The following is a 19,499-nucleotide window of genomic DNA, read 5'->3' on the forward strand; positions in this document are numbered from 1 at the left end:
CTCCTGCATGCCTGAGCAATATTTTTATACTCCTCGCTGGTCATTTGTCCAATCTTCCACTTCTTGTAAGCTCCTTTTTTGTGTTTAAGATGAGCAAGGATTTCACTGTTAAGCCAAGCTGGTTACCTGCCATATTTACTATTCTTTCTACGCATCGGGATAGTTTGTTCCTGCAACTGCAATAAGGATTCTTTAAAATACAGCCAGCTGTCCTGGACTCCTTACCCCCCTCATGTTATTCTCCCAGGGGATCCTGCCCATCAGTTCCCTGAGGGAGTCCAAGTCTGCTTTTCTGAAGTCCAGGGTCCGTATTCTGTTGCTCTCCTTTCTTCATTGTGTCAGGATCCTGAACTTGACCATCTCATGGTCACTGCCTCCCAGGTTCCCATCCACTTTTGCTTCCCTTTCTCTGTTTGTGAGCAGCAGGTCAAGAAGAGCTCTGCCCCTAGTTGGTTCCTCCAGCACTTGCACCAAGAAATTGTCCCCTACACTTTCCACAAACTTCCTGGATTGTCTGTGCACCGCTGTATTGATCTCCCAGCAGATATCAGGATGATTAAAGTCTCCCATGAGAACCAGAGCCTGCGATCTAGTAACTTCTGCTAGTTGTCGGAAGAATGCCTCGTCCACCTCATCCCCTTGGTCTGGTGGTCTATAGCAGTCTCCCACCATGACATCATCCTTGTTGCTCACGCTTCTAAACTTAATCCAGAGACTCTCAGGTTTTTCTGCATTTCATACCGGAGCTCTGAGCAGTCATACTGCTTTCTTAATGAAATACTTTGTATTCAGACGTTTACTCGACAGGATGTTAAACAGCAACTCTATGGATAAACATTTTAAATCTCCACGTCCTGAAAACGTGCAACCAGGCATTTTAAAAAAAATTGGCCAAGGTGTTCTCTGAACTAATGGTGCTGATTTTTAAACAAATCTTGGAATATGGGGGAAATTCCAGAGGACTGGAAAAAATGAATGTTTTGCCAATATTTGAAAAGGGTAAATAGGATGAGCCTGGTAACTATGGTCTGGTTAGTATGACATTCCTGTGCAAAGTGAAGGGAAGGCTGATATGGGATGCAATCAGTAAAGAATAAAAGATTGTAGCAGAACTAATTCTGTCAATATAATTTTATGAAAAATAGGTCTTATCAGACTAAATATCACTTTTTGATGAGAATACAAGTTTGATTCAGTAAGTGCTGACATAAGGCATTTAACTTACTGCACACAACTGGTTAAAAAATGAGCAGTGCAGAAGATCAGTGTTGCCCATATTAAACAGATTATGAACTGGACAAATGAGTGATCTCAGTAGGAATCATCAGGCAAAAGGAGTGCTTCTAGTGGAATCTTCTGTTCTTGGCCCAGTGCTATTCAATATCTTTATTAATACTTAAGACAAAATGTATAAAATAATTGGTGATGAAGTTTATAGATGACCAAATTCATGGAGTGGTAAATAATGACAAGGCCAGGTCAGTAAGGCAGATTGGTACCTGGACTAATTTGGACAACGTCCTTTTTATTACAAACAAATGCAAGTTCATACATCTAGGAACAAAGAAAGTAGATGACACTAATGGGATGGGGATATGAATCCAGTAAAGCAGTAACTCTGGAAGATACATAGGGATCATGGAATTAAACGTGAGTTTCCAGTGAGATGTTCTAGCTAATTAGGCTAATGAAATCTTTGGACATGTAGGCAGGGGAATATCAAGTAGGAATAAGGAAGTGATATCACCTCTGTATACAGCATTGGTAACACCATTACTGGAGGGCTGTATACATTTTTGATGTAAAAAAAAAAAAAAAAAAGTATAGAAAAAGTTCAGAAGAGAGCTACGCGAATGATTTGCGTTTTGGAGACATACCTTACAGCGAGACACTTAGGAAGCTCAAGCTAGTTATTTTATCAAAGAGAAAATTAAGAGGTGATGTATCATAATTGATAAATACCTATATGGAGAAAAGATTTCTGGTGGAAGAGAGCCCTTTTGAATCTAGCAGACAAAGGCTTTACAAGATTCAGTGGTTGAAAGCTGAAACTTGATAAAATCAGGTTAGAATTAAGGTGCATATTTTGAACAGTTTACCAGGATATGTGGTGGATTTTCCATCATTTGAAGTCTCTGATGTCCTTTCCCCCCCGCCTCCTAGTTTCTAACTGTTATATGTGGGCCTGATGAAAGAATATTGCATAAAATTCTTTGGCCTGTGTTTTAAAGGAAGTAACACTAGAAGAACATCATAATTTCTTTTGCCTTAAAATCTACAAATCTGTGAAACTATATAATGTTGGATATTGTCCATTTTCTTTCTGTCTGTCTGTCTGTCTTTCTTTCATCAGCAGCTCCATGTTTATTTATTTATTACATGTATTTCAGTCATGCCTAGGAGCCCCAGGACCCCATTGTGGACGAGGACCCTGTTGTGCCAGGCATTGTACAAACATAGAACAATAAGATGGTTCCCCGCTCGATAGACGTTGGACATGTGACAAGCCAGAATAGAAACTAGAAGCCTGTGAGGCCTTGCTAAAAGTAAATAAGCAATTGGCCTATTTTACTTTGTGGGTTCTCTGTTAAAGAAAGGAATGGAGCCACTTGAGTGATTCCATATACCTTTGCTTGGGTTGTAAATGCGTCAGCATAACTTCATAGGCAGCGTTGTCTGACAATCCGAAAGAATGAGCATGAGTACCTGATCTTCATCCATTGCCAGAAGAAAGTCACCAGCTGATGCAAGTATAAGCTGGGTAATGTACTGAATGGGTGAGAAGACTTGAGAGTCCTAGATGTTGCCAGAATGGTTCCACCCGTCCTCCTTGACAGCCTTTTCCCGAAAGGAAGATTCAAGACAGGGTGATAACTGGAGCAATCTTCCATCTTGAGAGAGTTTATTGAGCAGGGGTGGGGTATGTGTGAGTCTAACAATATCTTCTTTAAAAGTAGGTGTTACCCAGAGGGGAGCACTGGTAGTTAACTGGTCCCAGTGTCTTTCCACTTGTCTTTAAGTCATAGCCTTCAGATTTCTCAGTACCTCAGCAAAACTCTGTTTGAAATTAAAGTATAGAAAAATCTGCCCTTCTTCTCTTCCTTTTTCCCTACTCTCCCTGGTACAGTTTAGCCAGCACAGGTGCAAACTTCTTGATGTGGATCTGAGCAGTTTTTTTAGAAATTTTTTTAGAACTCCTCAGTGATAAACATGTGATTATTTCACTGAATGCTGTGCTAACAACTTGGATTAATTAGGCTGATGACCATCTGGAATGGTTGCACAACAGGATTTCCCATACCATAATGGCATATGTTAAAAAAAATTATTCATGCTCCAGTTACCTAGTTTGGAATGAGAATTCCACCAGCAGCCCTCTAGCAGGCTTTCTTATCATCAGTTGTAGGTCATCCAAGTACCATGCAAAGATGAAGCCATACTTAGTGTTTAAGATCCAAAATGATGATAGTCTAGGATAAGAAATGATTATAATATCCTACTGTGTGTGGCAGACCACAGTAGAGTGGTCTGTAGTCAAAACAGTATCCATCTCTAGATTGTCTGAAACCCATTGGGTTCCATCTGCCAACTTGGTCCTTCACTCCAATCAGAGGAGTGCATCATGATCTCAAGATGGAGATGGTAGTGATCCATAGAAAGGTGTGACTTCCACTTCCAATCTGTGACAAACATAGATTCTAAAGTGTGACCAGCTCTGAGTAGGGCCTCATCTACACTAGGAAATTAGGTCTACATTGCTCAGGGTGTGAAAAATCCATACTCCTGAGTGACGCAGTTAAACCTATATAACCCCCAGCATAGACAGTGCTTGGTCGGTCAACAGGAGAATTCTCCCATCAATCCATCTACCGCCTTTTAGGGAGGTGGAGTACCTATGCTGACAGGCGAACCTCAACTTCAGCTTTTTAAGTGTAGAGTAGTCGTAGGTGACCTTACTACGTCCTAACAAAAACTACAGTTCCCAGCACTTCTTAAATTTAAAATTTCTTTAGTTGCAAAAGTGAAACTGAAATTGTGACAAATTCATCTCTAGTGTAACACTAGTGGATATAGTAGGTCAGCCATCCAGAAGTTGGAGGATCAGATTCATCTTGAGTCTTGAAATTTTGTCTTTGCAATTGTTAGTCCATTGAAATTCTGTGTGTTTTCTGGGCTAAGAAACCACAAGGATAACTTGACTATGGAGCTAATGTTGCTCTTCCTTTGGCTGTGAAGTATCCATTGAGGCTTTCCATACTCTTCCTTCCCAGGAATGGAAATTTTGGCTCATTCAAGGCAGCCTGTGACTTATAGCAGTTGGTCTCTTGGGAATGATGCTTAGCGATTCCGCTGAATATGTTTGGTATATATTCTGATACTAATGTGCAGTGTTCCCCAGCAGAAGTTTAATAGGATCACAGCCTGAACTTATGGGGCTCTTCCTCAGCTTACAGATTGGACAGAGACCTAGCTTTTGATTTATTTTCTTCATTTCTCCACCAGCAGTTACAAAGCAAAATTATCTGCCCCCTCCAGGGCAAGATTGACTACCCTTTGCTTCATTGCTGTGGGTGGGAAGGTCCCAACTACTGAGATGGTGCAGTGTGAGAGTCTGGGAGCTAGTTGAGTGAGGTCTCTAGGCTCCTTTATTCTCTGCTATAGAGCAGAATTAGTGAGGCCTAAAGGGTTGGGGGTTGGTTGGTTAGTAACGGATCATACTTCTCTGATGAAAAAGTTGCCTTGCTGTGGAATGAAGATCCGCAGTTTTCTGAGATTAGTGGAGTTCTTAGGTTCCATTCTATTTTGTGCTGCATTGGTTACTTTAATGTGAGCATATCATTTTACAGGGCTTTTTTCTGTTTTTTCTTTTCCAAAAAAATGTATTTGAGCACTGTTACTCATGTTTTCACAATACTGCTATTTCCCTTATACAAAGAACTATACAATCACTTTACCTCCCAAACTATATTTTGTTTGATAAAGAATAAAGCTAACAGATTGGAGATGTAAACTGTTCAAATTTTGCAAGTTAAGCTTTGCAGATGAAAGTGTGACTTAGGTGAATTGCTTGACATATCAGTGTTGACAAGCCATGACCAATTATGTCAAAACAAGTATATATCTGTCACCCAAAGAAAATATATAGAATTTTGTGGGATATTTTAGTTAGAGATGTATGTTTTTCTGAGGATGTTTTCTGTTTAGTTTAATATTAAAGAGTGTGGGCATAGATTTTATTCTTGAGGTAGACTACAGTTTTTAGCATATGGTAGTAATATTAATTTCTTTTACTAATAGCCATATTACAGACACACTTTCTTGTCTGGTGTGGTTACCATGGTAGGGAAGGAATTGTACCACTGTTGATTTTTCTGGTCTGATTTTAAATCAGTCTGGCCTGTCTGAAATCAAAATCAGCTGTTCCCTATATTTTGGAAAGATAGGGCTTCTTAAAGCATTCAGGGAAGTTTTCTTTTTCTGTAGATCATAAACAAGTCTGCTTATTATTATTCCTAATATCTTTCAGTGCTGTAGCTGCATAGTCATTTTGAATTATGTTTCACTAAACATTTTTTGGTGTATAGATATACTTAATATTGATATCCCAAGCCCCATTTAATTTTAAGGTTTTGGAGAAAGTTAGTGAACCATGCTGTCAAAGGTTGGCTCATTGATTTTACGTTTTGTTTAAAGAAAATCAACAGACCTAACAGTTTGTCTCGCAGCCACTTTCTTCTCACTTCCTCTACTGGGTCCTGTACCCCATATAAACTAGAACACAGTAATGCTAATCATCTCACTGAATGAAGTGCCTCCCTTGTCTTAATTCTGCTTGCTTCCTTTCTCTTCCCCTACTTCCTCATAGCACTAGTGGTGAATAGTTGCTGACTACCCAGATATTTCTCCTACTCTCCTCCATGCTACTCAAAACTTTTTGCATAGGCAGTCAGTTGTATTGCTGCTGCTGTTTTATAATCCAGAGAGAACAAAGGATCCCACATTTCTGATATAGTGTGTGTGTGCATGTGGCAGTTCCATCTACTTATCATTGATGTATATGGACATGTGCCCTGTTACTTCTAGCCCTTCCTGCTTATAACTCTGTTTTCTTTTACACTATTCTTCGTTCTGTTTTGCATATTGGAGCTGACTGTTTTGTTGCTGAGTGCTGCTTTTCTGAATATTGCCATTCCCCTTAGAGTATTTCTGTTGCTTCTACTCTTCAACTTTTCCCTTTAGTTTTCCTTCTGTATCACTTTTAATTCACAGGAAATAAGATAATAATATTCCCCCCCCTCCATTCTTTATGGTTACAAATATTGTTGCTTTGTCCTGAGATTTTTTGCATCAAGAGTTTGACATTTGCTCTATGACTTCTTGCCATTTGGATGGTGATACAGCATCACAACATTGTGAACTTGTATCATCACGAAAGTAAATGAAGGACACTTGGGTTTATATCTTGGAAATTGTGTCAGAATCGGACTTTTCTATATAAGGAGTGGGTGGGGTTCCCTGTCACCATAGAGGAATAAAATATATGCTTAGTGACAGGACATGTTGCATCTTACTTTCTTATGAAGGACACTTTGTGGGTTTCCTGTCATATTTTTTCTAAAATTCATTTGTTTTTATAAGATTCCACTTTTCTGCCCTTTCTTAAATTGTAGAGTTTTATATACATAGAACAACTCCTGCTTTTCCTTCAATTCTTTGACTCCTTTGTTTTGCCAACAAAACAATCTGGCTACCTAATAGAAATGTAACAATCCATGAAAATTTCTTATTAAAAACAAAAAGGGATGCGGAGACAGAAGTTGAGCAATTTAAAATATCGAGTTTCTGTTTTTGGATTATGTGTTTTGTATCTTAGGTGCGCAAATATTGCAGAGATGAGGTTAAATAAATATTTAGACTAGGTGTGTGTTTGCTGCTGATACCTTCTTTAAGTTGTCTCTTTGATAGTGAGCTTTGCTGATCATGTGAAAAAGACTCTTATCCAAACCGAGTGATGCAGTTGAGTTCAAGTCATTTTTTGCCCATCAGCTCCCCAAGGTATTGAGGCATAATTTCAGCATAAGCAAAAAAAGAAAAAAGAGACAAATTTCACTTATAAAGCTTTTGGCAAAACTCTCTTCCCAGTCGACTATGAGAACTGTATTGATGTAATGACATAACTGTGAAAAAGTAGTTCTTTCTCTACCGTTTGTGAGATGAGTATTGACTATTTTTTGTTCCCAAGATGAAAACACATGTTCAACGTGTTACCAGTTTTGCCTCATACTGGCAATGAATTATTGGCAATTAAGTTGTCAGAATTCCATACTTTATCTTATAAATATAAAAAAAAGTTTCAATAATATTAATGGTGGAAGGCATTACCAAAGACGAAGAAATTGAGTGGCACTGAATTCTCTGCTCACTCCACTGAGCAATAAAAAGGAAAACCACACAGCAAATCAGGATAAAAGTATAAGGCCAAATTCACAGCTGACACATGCCATTGCAACTTTTTTGAGGATCCCAAATGTGCTTCTATAGATGTGGTACACCCCATTGCACATTTTGGAAAACCGTCTACTGGATTGTTTACACATGCATAGCACTATAGTAGATATTCCAAGATATATGGCAATCTTCGCTGTGTATCTGAGGATTGAAACCAGTTACTATGTGAGCATGGGGAAATTTACACAAAATTCAAACTAGTTCTAACACTGTTTTAGCTACTCTGGTGGTTGAAATTTGATGGAAGTAGCAGTATAGACCAAACATCAGAGTCTGCAATCATTTTTACAGCCATTTTACTTTTATCTGCTGAAAAGTAAGTCTAATGGAATGTTTTGGCTGTTTTTGCAGTCTTAACATTGTTTAAACATAGTTGGATTTAAAATATAAATTAATTTACTTGGCTTTTTTTTTTTTTGTCTTAGAGACCCTCAGACACACACACATTCAGGCAGCTGTTTAAAAGCAAGTACTTGAATATTAACTCATTAAAACATGTATTTTTAAGAGACCTGAAAATTAGCAACATATATTTGCCTGGGAGACCAGAACTCCTCTTTGTGAGCTATTCCAGTCCATCACTCAAATGAGCATTTGTGTGTTCTTGGTTTACCAAACAATAGTTACATGATAGACAGGGATAGCTTCTTAGAAGCCATTACAATCTGTTATGCAGTTACATAGTTATAAATATTTTTAGAACACAGGGCCATCAGTGTCTCTCTTCTAAATATATATTTAGTCATGTAATCTTGTTAAACTTGCTGGGGAAAATAAGTTACTGTCTACTTCAGGGGTAGGCAACCTATGGCACGCATGCTGAAGGCGGCACACAAGCTGATTTTCAGTGGCACTCCCACTGTCTGAGTCCTGGCCACGGGTCCGGGGCGCTCTGCATTTTAATTTAATTTTAAATGAAGCTTCTTAAACATTTTTAAAAATTATTTGCTTTACGTACAACAATAATTTAGTTATATATTATAGACTTAGAGAGAGAGAGACAGACCTTTTAAAAATGTTAAAATGTATGACTGGCACGCAAAACCTTAAATCAGAGTCAATAAATGAAGACTCGGCACAGCACTTCTGAAAGGTTGCTGACCCTGGTCTACTTCTATATAGAAAACATTGTAGTATACGTAAAATATTTCAATTGCCACATCAAGGCTTGATCAGATGGAAAATACCCATGAGCTCCTGAGCGGTACAGAAGGGTACAGAATTTGGTTCTACAACAGACTGGCTTATTCAAGAGAAAAGTTTAGTTTTCTGAATTGGAGAGGTAGCCCCAGTGTGGTGGGGTGACATGGAAAAGAGCTCAGTATATGTAATTGTGCTTCCTACACTCCACAACTTCTGTCCTGGCCCAGCCTCTGTTGCCACTTAGAGCTTGGATGTCTACAAGTAGAGATTTAGCAATATAAATTAGACTGCTGTAGTTATACTGGTATAAACTCCCAGTGTGAACGTTCATATTCTGGAACATAGCACTCATCTCTGTTCAAGTCTAGGGTTAAACTTGATTAGAAACAAACGTTTGTGAAGCAGTGCATTAGACGTTAGGGTGTGGCTGAAAATTCAAGTCTAGCAGATCCTGAGACTCCATGACTTTCATGGTTCATCAGCCGTGGAGATTGCTTTCTGGTGACAGGGTCCCTTGTTCCATTTGTAGGATCCTCTTAAGACCTCAAGTGCCTAAGCAATGGTATTAAAACCGCTTTTTTTTTTTTTTTTTTTTCTTCATAGTTTGTCCAAAGCAGATACCTGAAGAAGTGTCTTCCAATCGAGACTCAAGCCTTACTAACACACCAGTGCAAAGCAAGCTAGTGTCTTCCTTCCAGCAGCACACCAAAAAGGCACTTAAACAGGTAAGCTGGTATTTATTGGTAGTCAGGTGGCTTTCTTTTTAACATGTTGCCTGACTATTTAAACAAGAAATCAATGTAGAAACACCACAGAAAAATGTTAAGACATTTCTAATAAAAGTACCAGCAACTTATTTAGCTGGACATTTTTTTTCTTGGTCTGTAAACATCTGCAATAAGAACACCTGTTGTGGGGGAAAATTTTGAAGCTTTTGTGTTCTGTGCATTAGTGTTGTAATCCTGCTTATTACTGTATACTTCAGGGTTTTTTAAATGGTTTCTATGCAAGCAAAAACATTTTGTATGCTTTATTGTTACTTCCCAAGTTTTGTTTTTATAAACACTTCTGTTGACAAACTTTTTTTTAAAATTTTGGAAAACAGATTTTGTCAGAGTTTGTAGCACTGAGATGAATATGCTTGCTGTGCAGTTTCTCTATAGACTCTGTGTCCACATACTGTATTTAATGCAAAAATACAGTACCTGAGAGTGTCTTTGTTTTGAATAAACTGAGTTTGGATGGGTTTGGGTTGCACAATAAATAATAAAGCTTAGAACAGGTGACTGAATATTCGTGGTCTGATGTAAACTGAACAGTATAATGTGAAAAATTCGCTCAAAACAGTGCTAATCAATTTAATGTCAGAGCAGAGTGAATGAAAAACCATAGAAATGCTTGTTTAAAAAACATCACTCTAATCCTGCTGTCTGTTTGCCAAAGGCAGAAATGGTTCCCATTTCTTAAAGATTTTATTTTATCAAATAAAATAAAACTTTTTGGTAAATATTGGTTAATAAGGTTGTGTTGGTTAATATTTCCCTTATTTTGTGTCCAGGTTACATTTAGCAAATAAGAATGGTAGTTGAAGCCAACTATCTCAAACACTAGGCCATTCCAGAGTTATTAACTTAGGCCACAGCTCAGCAAAGCACCGAAGCATGTGCTTATGTCCATCCCTGTTCAGCAGAACACTTTGGCACTAAAGGTTAAGTCCCATTAAAGTCAATAGGATTTAAGCATGTGCTTGAAGTTAACTTTAAGCACAAGCCTACATGAGTTGCAGGATAGGGGTGGTTTGCTAAATTGAAGCCTTCAGGCTTCTGGGTCAGCAGAAGTAGAGCGGTGGATGCAGCAGGTTTTACTAATTGTGTGGAGTATGGGTGAGTTGTGAGTGAGGCAAACAATGTCCGGAAACTTCATTTCATTGAGATTTTTTGTAATATGTGAGTGAACAGAAATTTGAGTAAGCTACTACTGTTTTATGTGAACTCCTAATCTTTAGAGCAGAAAAGAATCAACATGTATCTAAACACTTAGGGTCAGATTTATCACTTACTTGCTTTTGGAGGAGTGAAGCGGATGGAAAATGCTGAAAACAAAAATAAAACAAGTGAACATAGACCAGAAGCAATTACAGAATCCTAATTAACATAAAAATTCATATCTGAGAGGGAAGTCCTTGTAAAACTGTCCATAGGGCAGTAGGTTTGCAAGAGCACCAGAATGGTAAATAGTCAGTAGAAAGAATGGAAAGCAGCTGTAATTAAGATTATAACTAGATCTTATGCTTCAGGTTGTGAGTTTATTATTACAGCCGTCTGTGAAGAAGAATGTTTTATCCCATGTACAACATTGTACAATTGATTAGGTGTATTGAGGTGATGAGGTTTTTTGCACTTTTTTTACTTGCCTATGAAGCATTGAGTATTGGCCAGACAAGATGCTGTGTTTGATTTAATCCAGTATTGTAAATCCTATAAGATAGGTGAATGAACTTTCAATAGCAATTTTATTCAGAAAATTGCTGTTGAAAGTTTATTCACCTACGATATATCCTCTCTTCAGGGTTTCTTTTGCTGTTATGGACACATAATGTGTCGTCTTTGCACAAAGAAGAGCCTGCAGTATGTTTAAATACACAGAAACATTAGGCAATTGTATGTGACACTCCACCAACTGATTTTAACTTACTGGTTCTCGTCTGCAGTAACAAGAAGCTAAACCTTTATTGTGCTCTTAGTAAGAGCTACTAATGCTGTACAATGTCACAGTGAGCACTTGCCTGGTTGTACATTTATTTTTTCTTTAATAAAACTGTTCCTCACAAAATGACAGTCCACAAAACATTCTTTCAACCATTTTTTCTCTTTATCTTATTAAATAAGGGCAAGACTTTTTAATTAATATTGATCTTTTGCTTAATTTTTGCCCTCTAAATGTAAGTGAAAGTCCAGCTGATAATGTGAAATATTACTTGAAGACCTGAGCTCAGGTGGAGTGATCTGCTCTGTTAATATAGCTGTTAAACCAAAAAAATCATATGAAGTTGGCTTTAAAGTACTATGTTGGAGTTTAGGTTGTTTTTGATAAAGATTTCTAGAAATCCTTTGTTTTAGACCACTAAGAGTAGGTTTAGCTTCCCCTGCAACATTCTGCATCTTAGGACGATTCCCCTTGTGTACTGGGATTTGTTCCAGTATCACCATGCTTTTGCGGCTATGCCTGTAGTGTGAGGAGGAGGGCACCTTTTGAGCCCTGTGTCCTGCCCATGACTAACTCAGAATGGCGGTGGGGGATGGGAACTGTTGCTTAGTCATTACTGCGCTCTGCTTTTCAGGGATAGGGGAGATTGCAGTGCTCGTCCACTCTAAAAGTCTGTGTCATAGCTCACATCTCATGTTCTCATCTTGCAAGGCCTGTATTAGTGTCCCAATCCCTGGAGCTTTTTAGCATTGCCACCCTCTCTCTTGTTACGCTTTTTGGGCAAGAGTTTTGAGTATTTCAGTCTTGGATGTGTTTCCAGTATGTGGCACATGTGTCTCCCCTTTTGTGGAGGGTGCGGGATTTTCACCACCTGACTTTGCTCTTGATTATAACTGAGTGGAGGGTTTAACAACTTGATCCTAGTTTATGATGTCTTGCTCCAAAATAGTTCCTGAAGTAGGGCTCCCATTTATATGTAGCGTCTGCTGGCAGGTTCTCCTTTGCTAGATTCTTATTTCTTTCTTGCTTTTGGAGGCAGGTGCATGCCACACAGCTCTTCTTATCCAGTACTATTGGGCAGGGGATGTGGCATGCATTCCCATGTTGTTTTGCCCTCTATGATCTTGTCTACACTAGAGGATTTTGGCCTACTAACCAGCGTGAGGATCTTCTACCATGCAAGTAACAATCCACACACACAGTTGCTACCAATGGAACATAGGTGATCATAGCACTATGTAAGTTGCACTTGCTATGAGCAAGGTTAACTCAAGTACAGACCTCAAGTTCTGGCATAGCAGCTGCAATGGGCAATTACTCCATCCTCCACTGCGCCTATCTGGTAAAATTTCTGTTCTGTTGATCTGGGTCAAGTTTTCTGCAAGTCCCTCACCTGTACTGAATGAGCTACTGTATCCACTTTAGATCTCATGGCGCACACGTTCTCACCAGCATCCACTTCTTTGTGATTGCTACATTTACCAAACTGCTCTTGGGGCATTTCTCAGAAGAAGCCATCATATGAGCACATCTATTGGCTCGTCTGGTGCAGATGACACAGGATGCTTGTGAACCATCTGAACTGTGTCTGCTGAACTGTGTTGTGACCAGGTGTAAAAGTATTTTGCCCGGGAGCTTATCACTTGCTCCATGGGACAGTGCCAGGAGAAGATAAAGAGTCTGAAGCTGCAGTGCAACAATGCCTAGGGTGCCAGTAGACCTTCCAGGCAGGGAAGAAAATCTGCCTCATTTTTTTTTGGCCCTTTCAAATTAAAGGAGCGGAGTTCCTTTTTGACAGCACCAGGGCACCCGGCAGTGTGCTGTGAGGAGAAGAAGAAGAGGATGCCATCATCCAGGCCTAGAATCAGAGTGAGGGCCAGGACATGTCTGCAACTGTGCTGGGGCCTCAAGCCCTCTTGATTGAAACAAGTTCCAGAGACAGCAGCCAAGTGGGTTTGGGAGGATGTGATGCTCAGGAAATAAGGGGACCTCCACACAAGGTATGTTGCTGGTGCTGTTTTTACTGCTTTGGGCTTTATCTGCATGCTTGATGGCTGGGTTCATCTGAGTGCTGCTATAACTGTTGTGAAATGGGTAGATGCAGTCTCTCGTGAGGGAGGAAGGAACCCCTCCACTTGCTTTGTTGTGTTCCGCCAGTGAACACTGCCAGATTCAGGAGCCCTCTCCATATGCCCCATGCACAACACCCCTTTTGTCAGCTACACTTGCTGTTCGAAGTAAGGATACAAGTACTTAACAAATTCTGCATAGGTGTTTCTGAACCATGCCACAAGACCAGTCTCAACAGGGTGACCAAGCAGGGAAAACTAAAAAATAAAGTTATAGAATCACAGGTACATTGAAAATGGCAAAACGGAATACTTTCAGAAAGCTACATGATGGGAACTATGACTTGGTCCACATGCTGCTTTTGGGTAAGAGGACATAAAGCACTTAGCTATTTCCAACCACATTTCATGTCGTCTTTCTATCACGTACATGGGACACAAGCCTAAGCTATTATCAGGTAGCAACCTGCTTTAAAGCAGCTATAGGCCAGAGCAGTGAAAGCATCGCTCTGTCAGTCAGCATAAGATCGCAGCCTATCAGATAATGGTGTAATTTAGCCCAAAGTTTCCCAAATATTCTAAAAAATATTCTGGTAAAGACAGTGCTATAGACATTCATTCTTAATTCAGTTTCCAAACTCCCTGGCCATCATATAAACTCACTTCACGTTCTTCAGCTCCATTGCACATCCTATGTTACCAGTTGAGAAAATAAGTATAGCAGATATATTGGCTTCTTTTCCCCCTACCCTCTCACGCTCACCTTAACAGCAATCTCTTTACTTTTGCTACAATCTAGTGCAGAGGGTCTTTCCAGGCATCTTGCCGTCTGCAGTAAGTAACCCAGTATGAGTCTCGCTGTACTGCAACGTTCATCCTTTACCTCCTACCAGGAACGCACTCAGACCCCTTGCAGCTAGCCCAAATTTTCATCGGGGAACAAAAATAAATAAATGTTAGGGAGACGATCATTACCATATCTAATCCTAGCACAGGGTGTCTTCCTTGAAGCCTTTGGAATTCCAAAGTGAACTGAAAAAATGTTGCTTGTATTGCATTCTTGGTATTGTAAGGGGCCTAGTGTGTTAATATGCATATTAACCATTTCCTTATATTTAATTTTAGAAACCACCACTGCATCAAGGCCACAACTGGGAAATGCTAGCTCAACATAAGTGGAGAGTGATCAGACATTTGGCAACACAAGAGGCAGATTACTTGACAAATCTTCGTGTCAACAGGTGAAAAATGAGAAAGATGAATTGTTTCTTTACCTTCAGGGAAACATGGAAAGGGACAGTGATAGAACTTACTAAATGCAGCCAAGAAACAGAAGTGTGAGGAGGACAAACTAAGTTGCTTTTTTGAATGCCAAGACAAATAGGAAAGATAATTGAGGAGTCCTGACTTAAAATTATCATGACAGGAAAATGAGGCTGGAAGCCCAAGTGTTCCAGAGGTGGTTCTTCAGGGGATATATGTAGAGCCCGAAAGCAAACTGCACGGTGTGTCCTTTCACAGGTCCCTGTGTGTGGACACCAGCTCCTCAACACAGTGCCATAGTATGGGACAGTAGCAGTATTTATAGAACTTGCCTCCTGGTCATTTCCATGGTATTCAACCCCTGCCTATTATCAGGAGAAAGAGAACAGGAGTAGGTTTATTCTCTTCATATTGTGTCCAACAACTTAACTATGTGTGGGGATGTGACTAATTGTATTGGGTGCTTATTGCAGCTGGCCTGCATGTTTTGTGTTTTAATAAACATGGTTTTCAGGATTTCTTTCTCTAAAATTTCATTAAGCAAAATTTTTTGAGCTTGAAACGTTACCGTATTAAATCCTTCTGGGCACCCCTCTCCTTTACCATCACATCCAAAATCATAAAAATTTATCCTTGTATTAGCAACTACCTCAGGTCAAATCCGCCACTGCTGCATTGTTGGGGTCAACTTTTGAGACAGAGAATAAAATATCTCCTTCTTTAGAAATTCTGCAGCCACTGCTGCTTCTCCAAAGTCTTGAACAACTCTGTCCACCAGTTGGTGGTGGTCTTGTCCCAAATGTAGCACTTGGCTTGACAAAACTCTCTGTTAAGTAATTCATGGAGTCATGTAGGCTAGGATGAGGATGGATCGAGCTTCTCTCTGACAAACAAGTTGCCCGATGTTTTCTATGTACTGCTCATCTAAGTTTGCACTGGAATGTCCCCTGCTGCCTCTCCTGGGCCACATGTAATGCCTGGCCATTAATTTTCGTGGCCTCCAGCAGAAAATACTCTCTGAGCAAAGAATGAGCTCTGTCCATTCAGCCTGACCACCATTTTGAAAATATTTTGCAGAAATGGCTGCGTTTCCCAGGGAGATACAGAAGTTGGACCACCTTCTTCCATGACTCCCTTGGGTTCCCAGGGAGTTATGCTGGGAACTGTGGGATAGGTACCCAGATGGCAGTGTGCCTGCACTGTTGACTGGCATGCTGTGTGTGGGCATGGAGCAGGTCTGCAGAGAAGTAAGATGCATTGCACAATTGCTATTTATATTGATGCAATGTCACTAGTTCAGTTAAAAGTGGTATGATACATGTTTTATTTTGGGAAAACAGATAGAGAATCTAGCTGAGCATATCCTTTGTGTGTTCTGTGCACCATGACTGGGGAGTTTGGTTTAAAAGAAAACGGTAATTTGGTTTTTATTTTAATAACAAAACAGCCTGCATGGCTCAGCAGTTCAGACCATGGGGCTGTAAATTGCAGCACATACTAGCATGCTCCACTGCACCATGTAGACCCTGCAAGTGCAAACTAACCAGATCACATTAATATAGTCCAGTTTTGTTGTTAAAATAAAAACATATGACACAAGCTGCTTCCCATGTAGCTTGTTTGCTTTTTGCTAAGTTGGAAGAGAGAGAGTTTTTCTCCATAGAAGATTTTTCAGTTGATCACTGTTAACCACTTAATACTACACAAACCATTTTTTGTTTTGAAACAAACTCTTTTCTTTTTTGAAAGTAAAATCATTAGCGAGTTGATGCACATGCCACCCTTGTCCCGATTCTCATGCAAGTCAGAATGGTTGTTTAACGCAGACATCAGCTCTTTTGTCTTTCCAGTTTCTTTGTGCTGTTGAAAAGCAACAAAAAATAGATTTACTTTTGTACTACAATGGAAATTGTAGCTGTAAATGTGTGATCAAGCTTCTTATAGAAGAAGTAATGCTGGTTTAACACACACATGCTGCTGTATGTTTTATTACATTTTACCTCCATGCCATCGCTCGTGTACACAATGTCTAGTTAATTTGTATTACAGTAGCATATAGAAGCCTGATCAAGAATGGCACCCCATTTTGCTAGTCACTATACAAACACATTCCAGAAGAAAGCTCTGCCCCAAAGAGCTAGCAGTCTAAATGGACACGACAAAAGGTGGGAATCCAAACAGACAAGTGGCAGACAAGTGGCAGAGATGAGACTAGAACCCACGTGTCCTGAGTTCAAGTCTAGTACTCTATGCACTGGACTACACTGCCTCTCAAAATTGTTTACCATTACTCTTACATACATTATTGATCCTGGTCCACAGGTCTAGCATGGAATAAATAAATTCCTTCCATGTATTTGGATATTACTCTTATATTCTGTAGCTGTTTTCGTCATACAGTTTTACATAATACTGTTGTACAAGGTGCTTAGTGTTGCACTTATGTATTTATAAATCAATATTTTTAATGTGTGTTAAAAATCTTAAGCATGTAGCAGCCTCATAAGAATGTTGGAAGTATGTTGTAATGCTCACTGCTGTGGGTTTCTTTAGAATCTGTGAAAGAAAGTTTTCAGTGAGATTTTAATTTAATGGAGGAATAGCAGTTATACTTTTTAAATTTGGCTAGCAGAGTAGAGGTAAGCGAAGGGACAAAGACAGAATTTATGATGATGTGAAATGAATTGGTAATACAGTATAAATCTATCTGTTTCCTCTTTTCCAATTTAGAATCCATGGTCCTGGTGTGGACTCATTATTTATTTTGCGTTAATAGATTTTCTTCAGCATGTCACAGATCCTGTTTTTCATATGTCAGAACAGAAAAATTCCATAGCCTAACATTTCTGATCCATAATATGTGAAATTTCAAGGTTATGTTTTGTGATAGAAGTTTCAGAATGTAGACTTGACATTTATAGAACAAAGTAGCAATCCAGGATGCTGTTGCCTGTTGCAACCAACTGTTACATATCTGTGTTGTTAATAACTGTTTTTTTGACGTTCTGAGCATGTCATGCGATTAATCTCAAATAGACGTGTTTTTCTATATTCATTCTTTATCTGTGTGCTGCACTGTTTCTTTATGAATTGTAGAGATGTAAAAAAAAAAAATAAGTCACAGATTTCAGAGCAGTGTAAGATACAAACAAAAAAACCTGACCTTTTGCTCTTCTGGGTTTGGAGGGGAATTTACACCATCTTTAGGGTGCATGGTTTTTCTTCTCCCCAGTTACTGTCTGACTTGATATTCCTCCACTAATGGAGGCTTTTTTCAGTTGTTAGCAGGGAGAACAGCCATTTCCCCACCTGGGTCAGAGAGTGTTTCCAACCTTAAAATCAGTTAAATATAATTGGCCTGTATTTTAGGAAATACCATGAAACCTCCAGTGCACTGCTGCTCTCTAGTGGGGGCAAAAAAAAAAGCAAGCTTTCCTTCGTGACTACTTAATGGAAATCAGTTGGGAATTAGAATTCTACAGTTAGTACAGTGGGCTGTGTATCAAGAAATTTTTCTCTTCTGGACTCTGCCTTTTACAGCCTTTTATCCTAATTAATCTTAGGATACAAGATTCTTCCGACGAAGTGGGTGTTCACCCATGAAAGCTCATGCTCCAAAACGTCTGTTAGTCTATAAGGTGCCACAGGATTCTTTGCTGCTTTTACAGATCCAGACTAACACGGCTACCCCTCTGATACTTGACAAGATTCTTCTCGTATCCTACAGTAGTCTTGTATCCTAAAATGGATAAATCTCAGGCTAGGTGTATGGAGGTAGAGTCTCCACATTACAAGAGTATGCACTTGCTTCTTTAGTCCAAACTTACTCTTTCTGGAATTTGGTTTTACTGGTTACTAAAGTAACGATAAAAACATAAATCTCTGACTGAGATTTCTTCCTAATCTTGTTTCTTCCTGTGGTTTTCTTGCAAAAATCTCTCAGTGCTAGACCTTAGCTCACACTGCCCAAAGGGCCTTAAATCCAGTGTGGCGCGAACAAGCTCCATCTGCCATGATGAGTCAGCAGGGATCAGCATCCCCAGCAAACAGAGTGGGCTGACAAAAATCCCAGACATTGCCTTACAATAGATATCAATTATTCAGTTGTTTTTTCCATATCTTTGCTTTGGGAGGTTTGAGGGAGGACAGGCATGGGTTGAGTTAGTAGTTAACATTTTTTCCTTGCTGGAAACCATATTCTTCATTGGTACTTTTGTAACTAACTCAAGTAAAAATACAATGTGCATGTAGCTTTATAGCTTTCATTATCCTAGGGCCCAATCCTGCACGTATCCACATGTACGGATCCTTACTTCACTTCCTCCAGATGCAAGGAAAGGTCCATGCATGGCAGTAAGTTTCCAGGATCATTCCCATAGTTAGCTGCTTGATTGTTAAATAGAAGACCATGGGTCTCAAAAAAAATAAATTATGAACATTTAAATTAAAAATAAATCTGAGTGACGAAGAGAAGCTGTCATGGTACAATTCCCCACTCTGAACCTTAGCGTCCAAGAGATGGGGTATCAGTATGAATTCCTCTAAGCTTGATTACCAGCTTAGAACCTGTAGCACTGCCACCAACCAGGAATTCCAGTGCCTGGTACACTCTGGTCCCCTGAAAACCTTCCCCGGGGAACCCCAAGACCCAGACACTCTGGATCTTAACACAGGGAAAGTAAACCCTTTCCCCCACCGTTGCCTCTCCAGGCTTCCCCTCCCTGGGTTCCCCTGGAAGATCACTGTGATTCAAACTCCTTGAATCACAAAACAGAGAGGACAATTCACCTTCCTCCCTCCTTCTCTTTC

The 19,499-nt window shown here is 39.5% G+C and overlaps 1 protein-coding gene across 2 annotated transcripts in view; it reads left to right on the plus strand.

Annotated features, from left to right (window-relative positions):
* Positions 1 to 19,499, plus strand: part of ASXL3 (ASXL transcriptional regulator 3) — a 160,256-nt gene that overhangs the window by 70,084 nt on the left and 70,673 nt on the right. For both annotated transcript variants that reach the window (XM_075062985.1, XM_032802735.2), the window contains exon 5: positions 9,256 to 9,377. In XM_075062985.1, coding sequence (XP_074919086.1) covers positions 9,256 to 9,377 — 122 coding nt within the window. The remainder of the gene's footprint in view (positions 1 to 9,255; positions 9,378 to 19,499) is intronic.

Source organism: Chelonoidis abingdonii, chromosome 2 (genome assembly GCF_003597395.2).
Source record: "Chelonoidis abingdonii isolate Lonesome George chromosome 2, CheloAbing_2.0, whole genome shotgun sequence".
Classification (NCBI taxonomy): domain Eukaryota; kingdom Metazoa; phylum Chordata; order Testudines; family Testudinidae; genus Chelonoidis; species Chelonoidis abingdonii.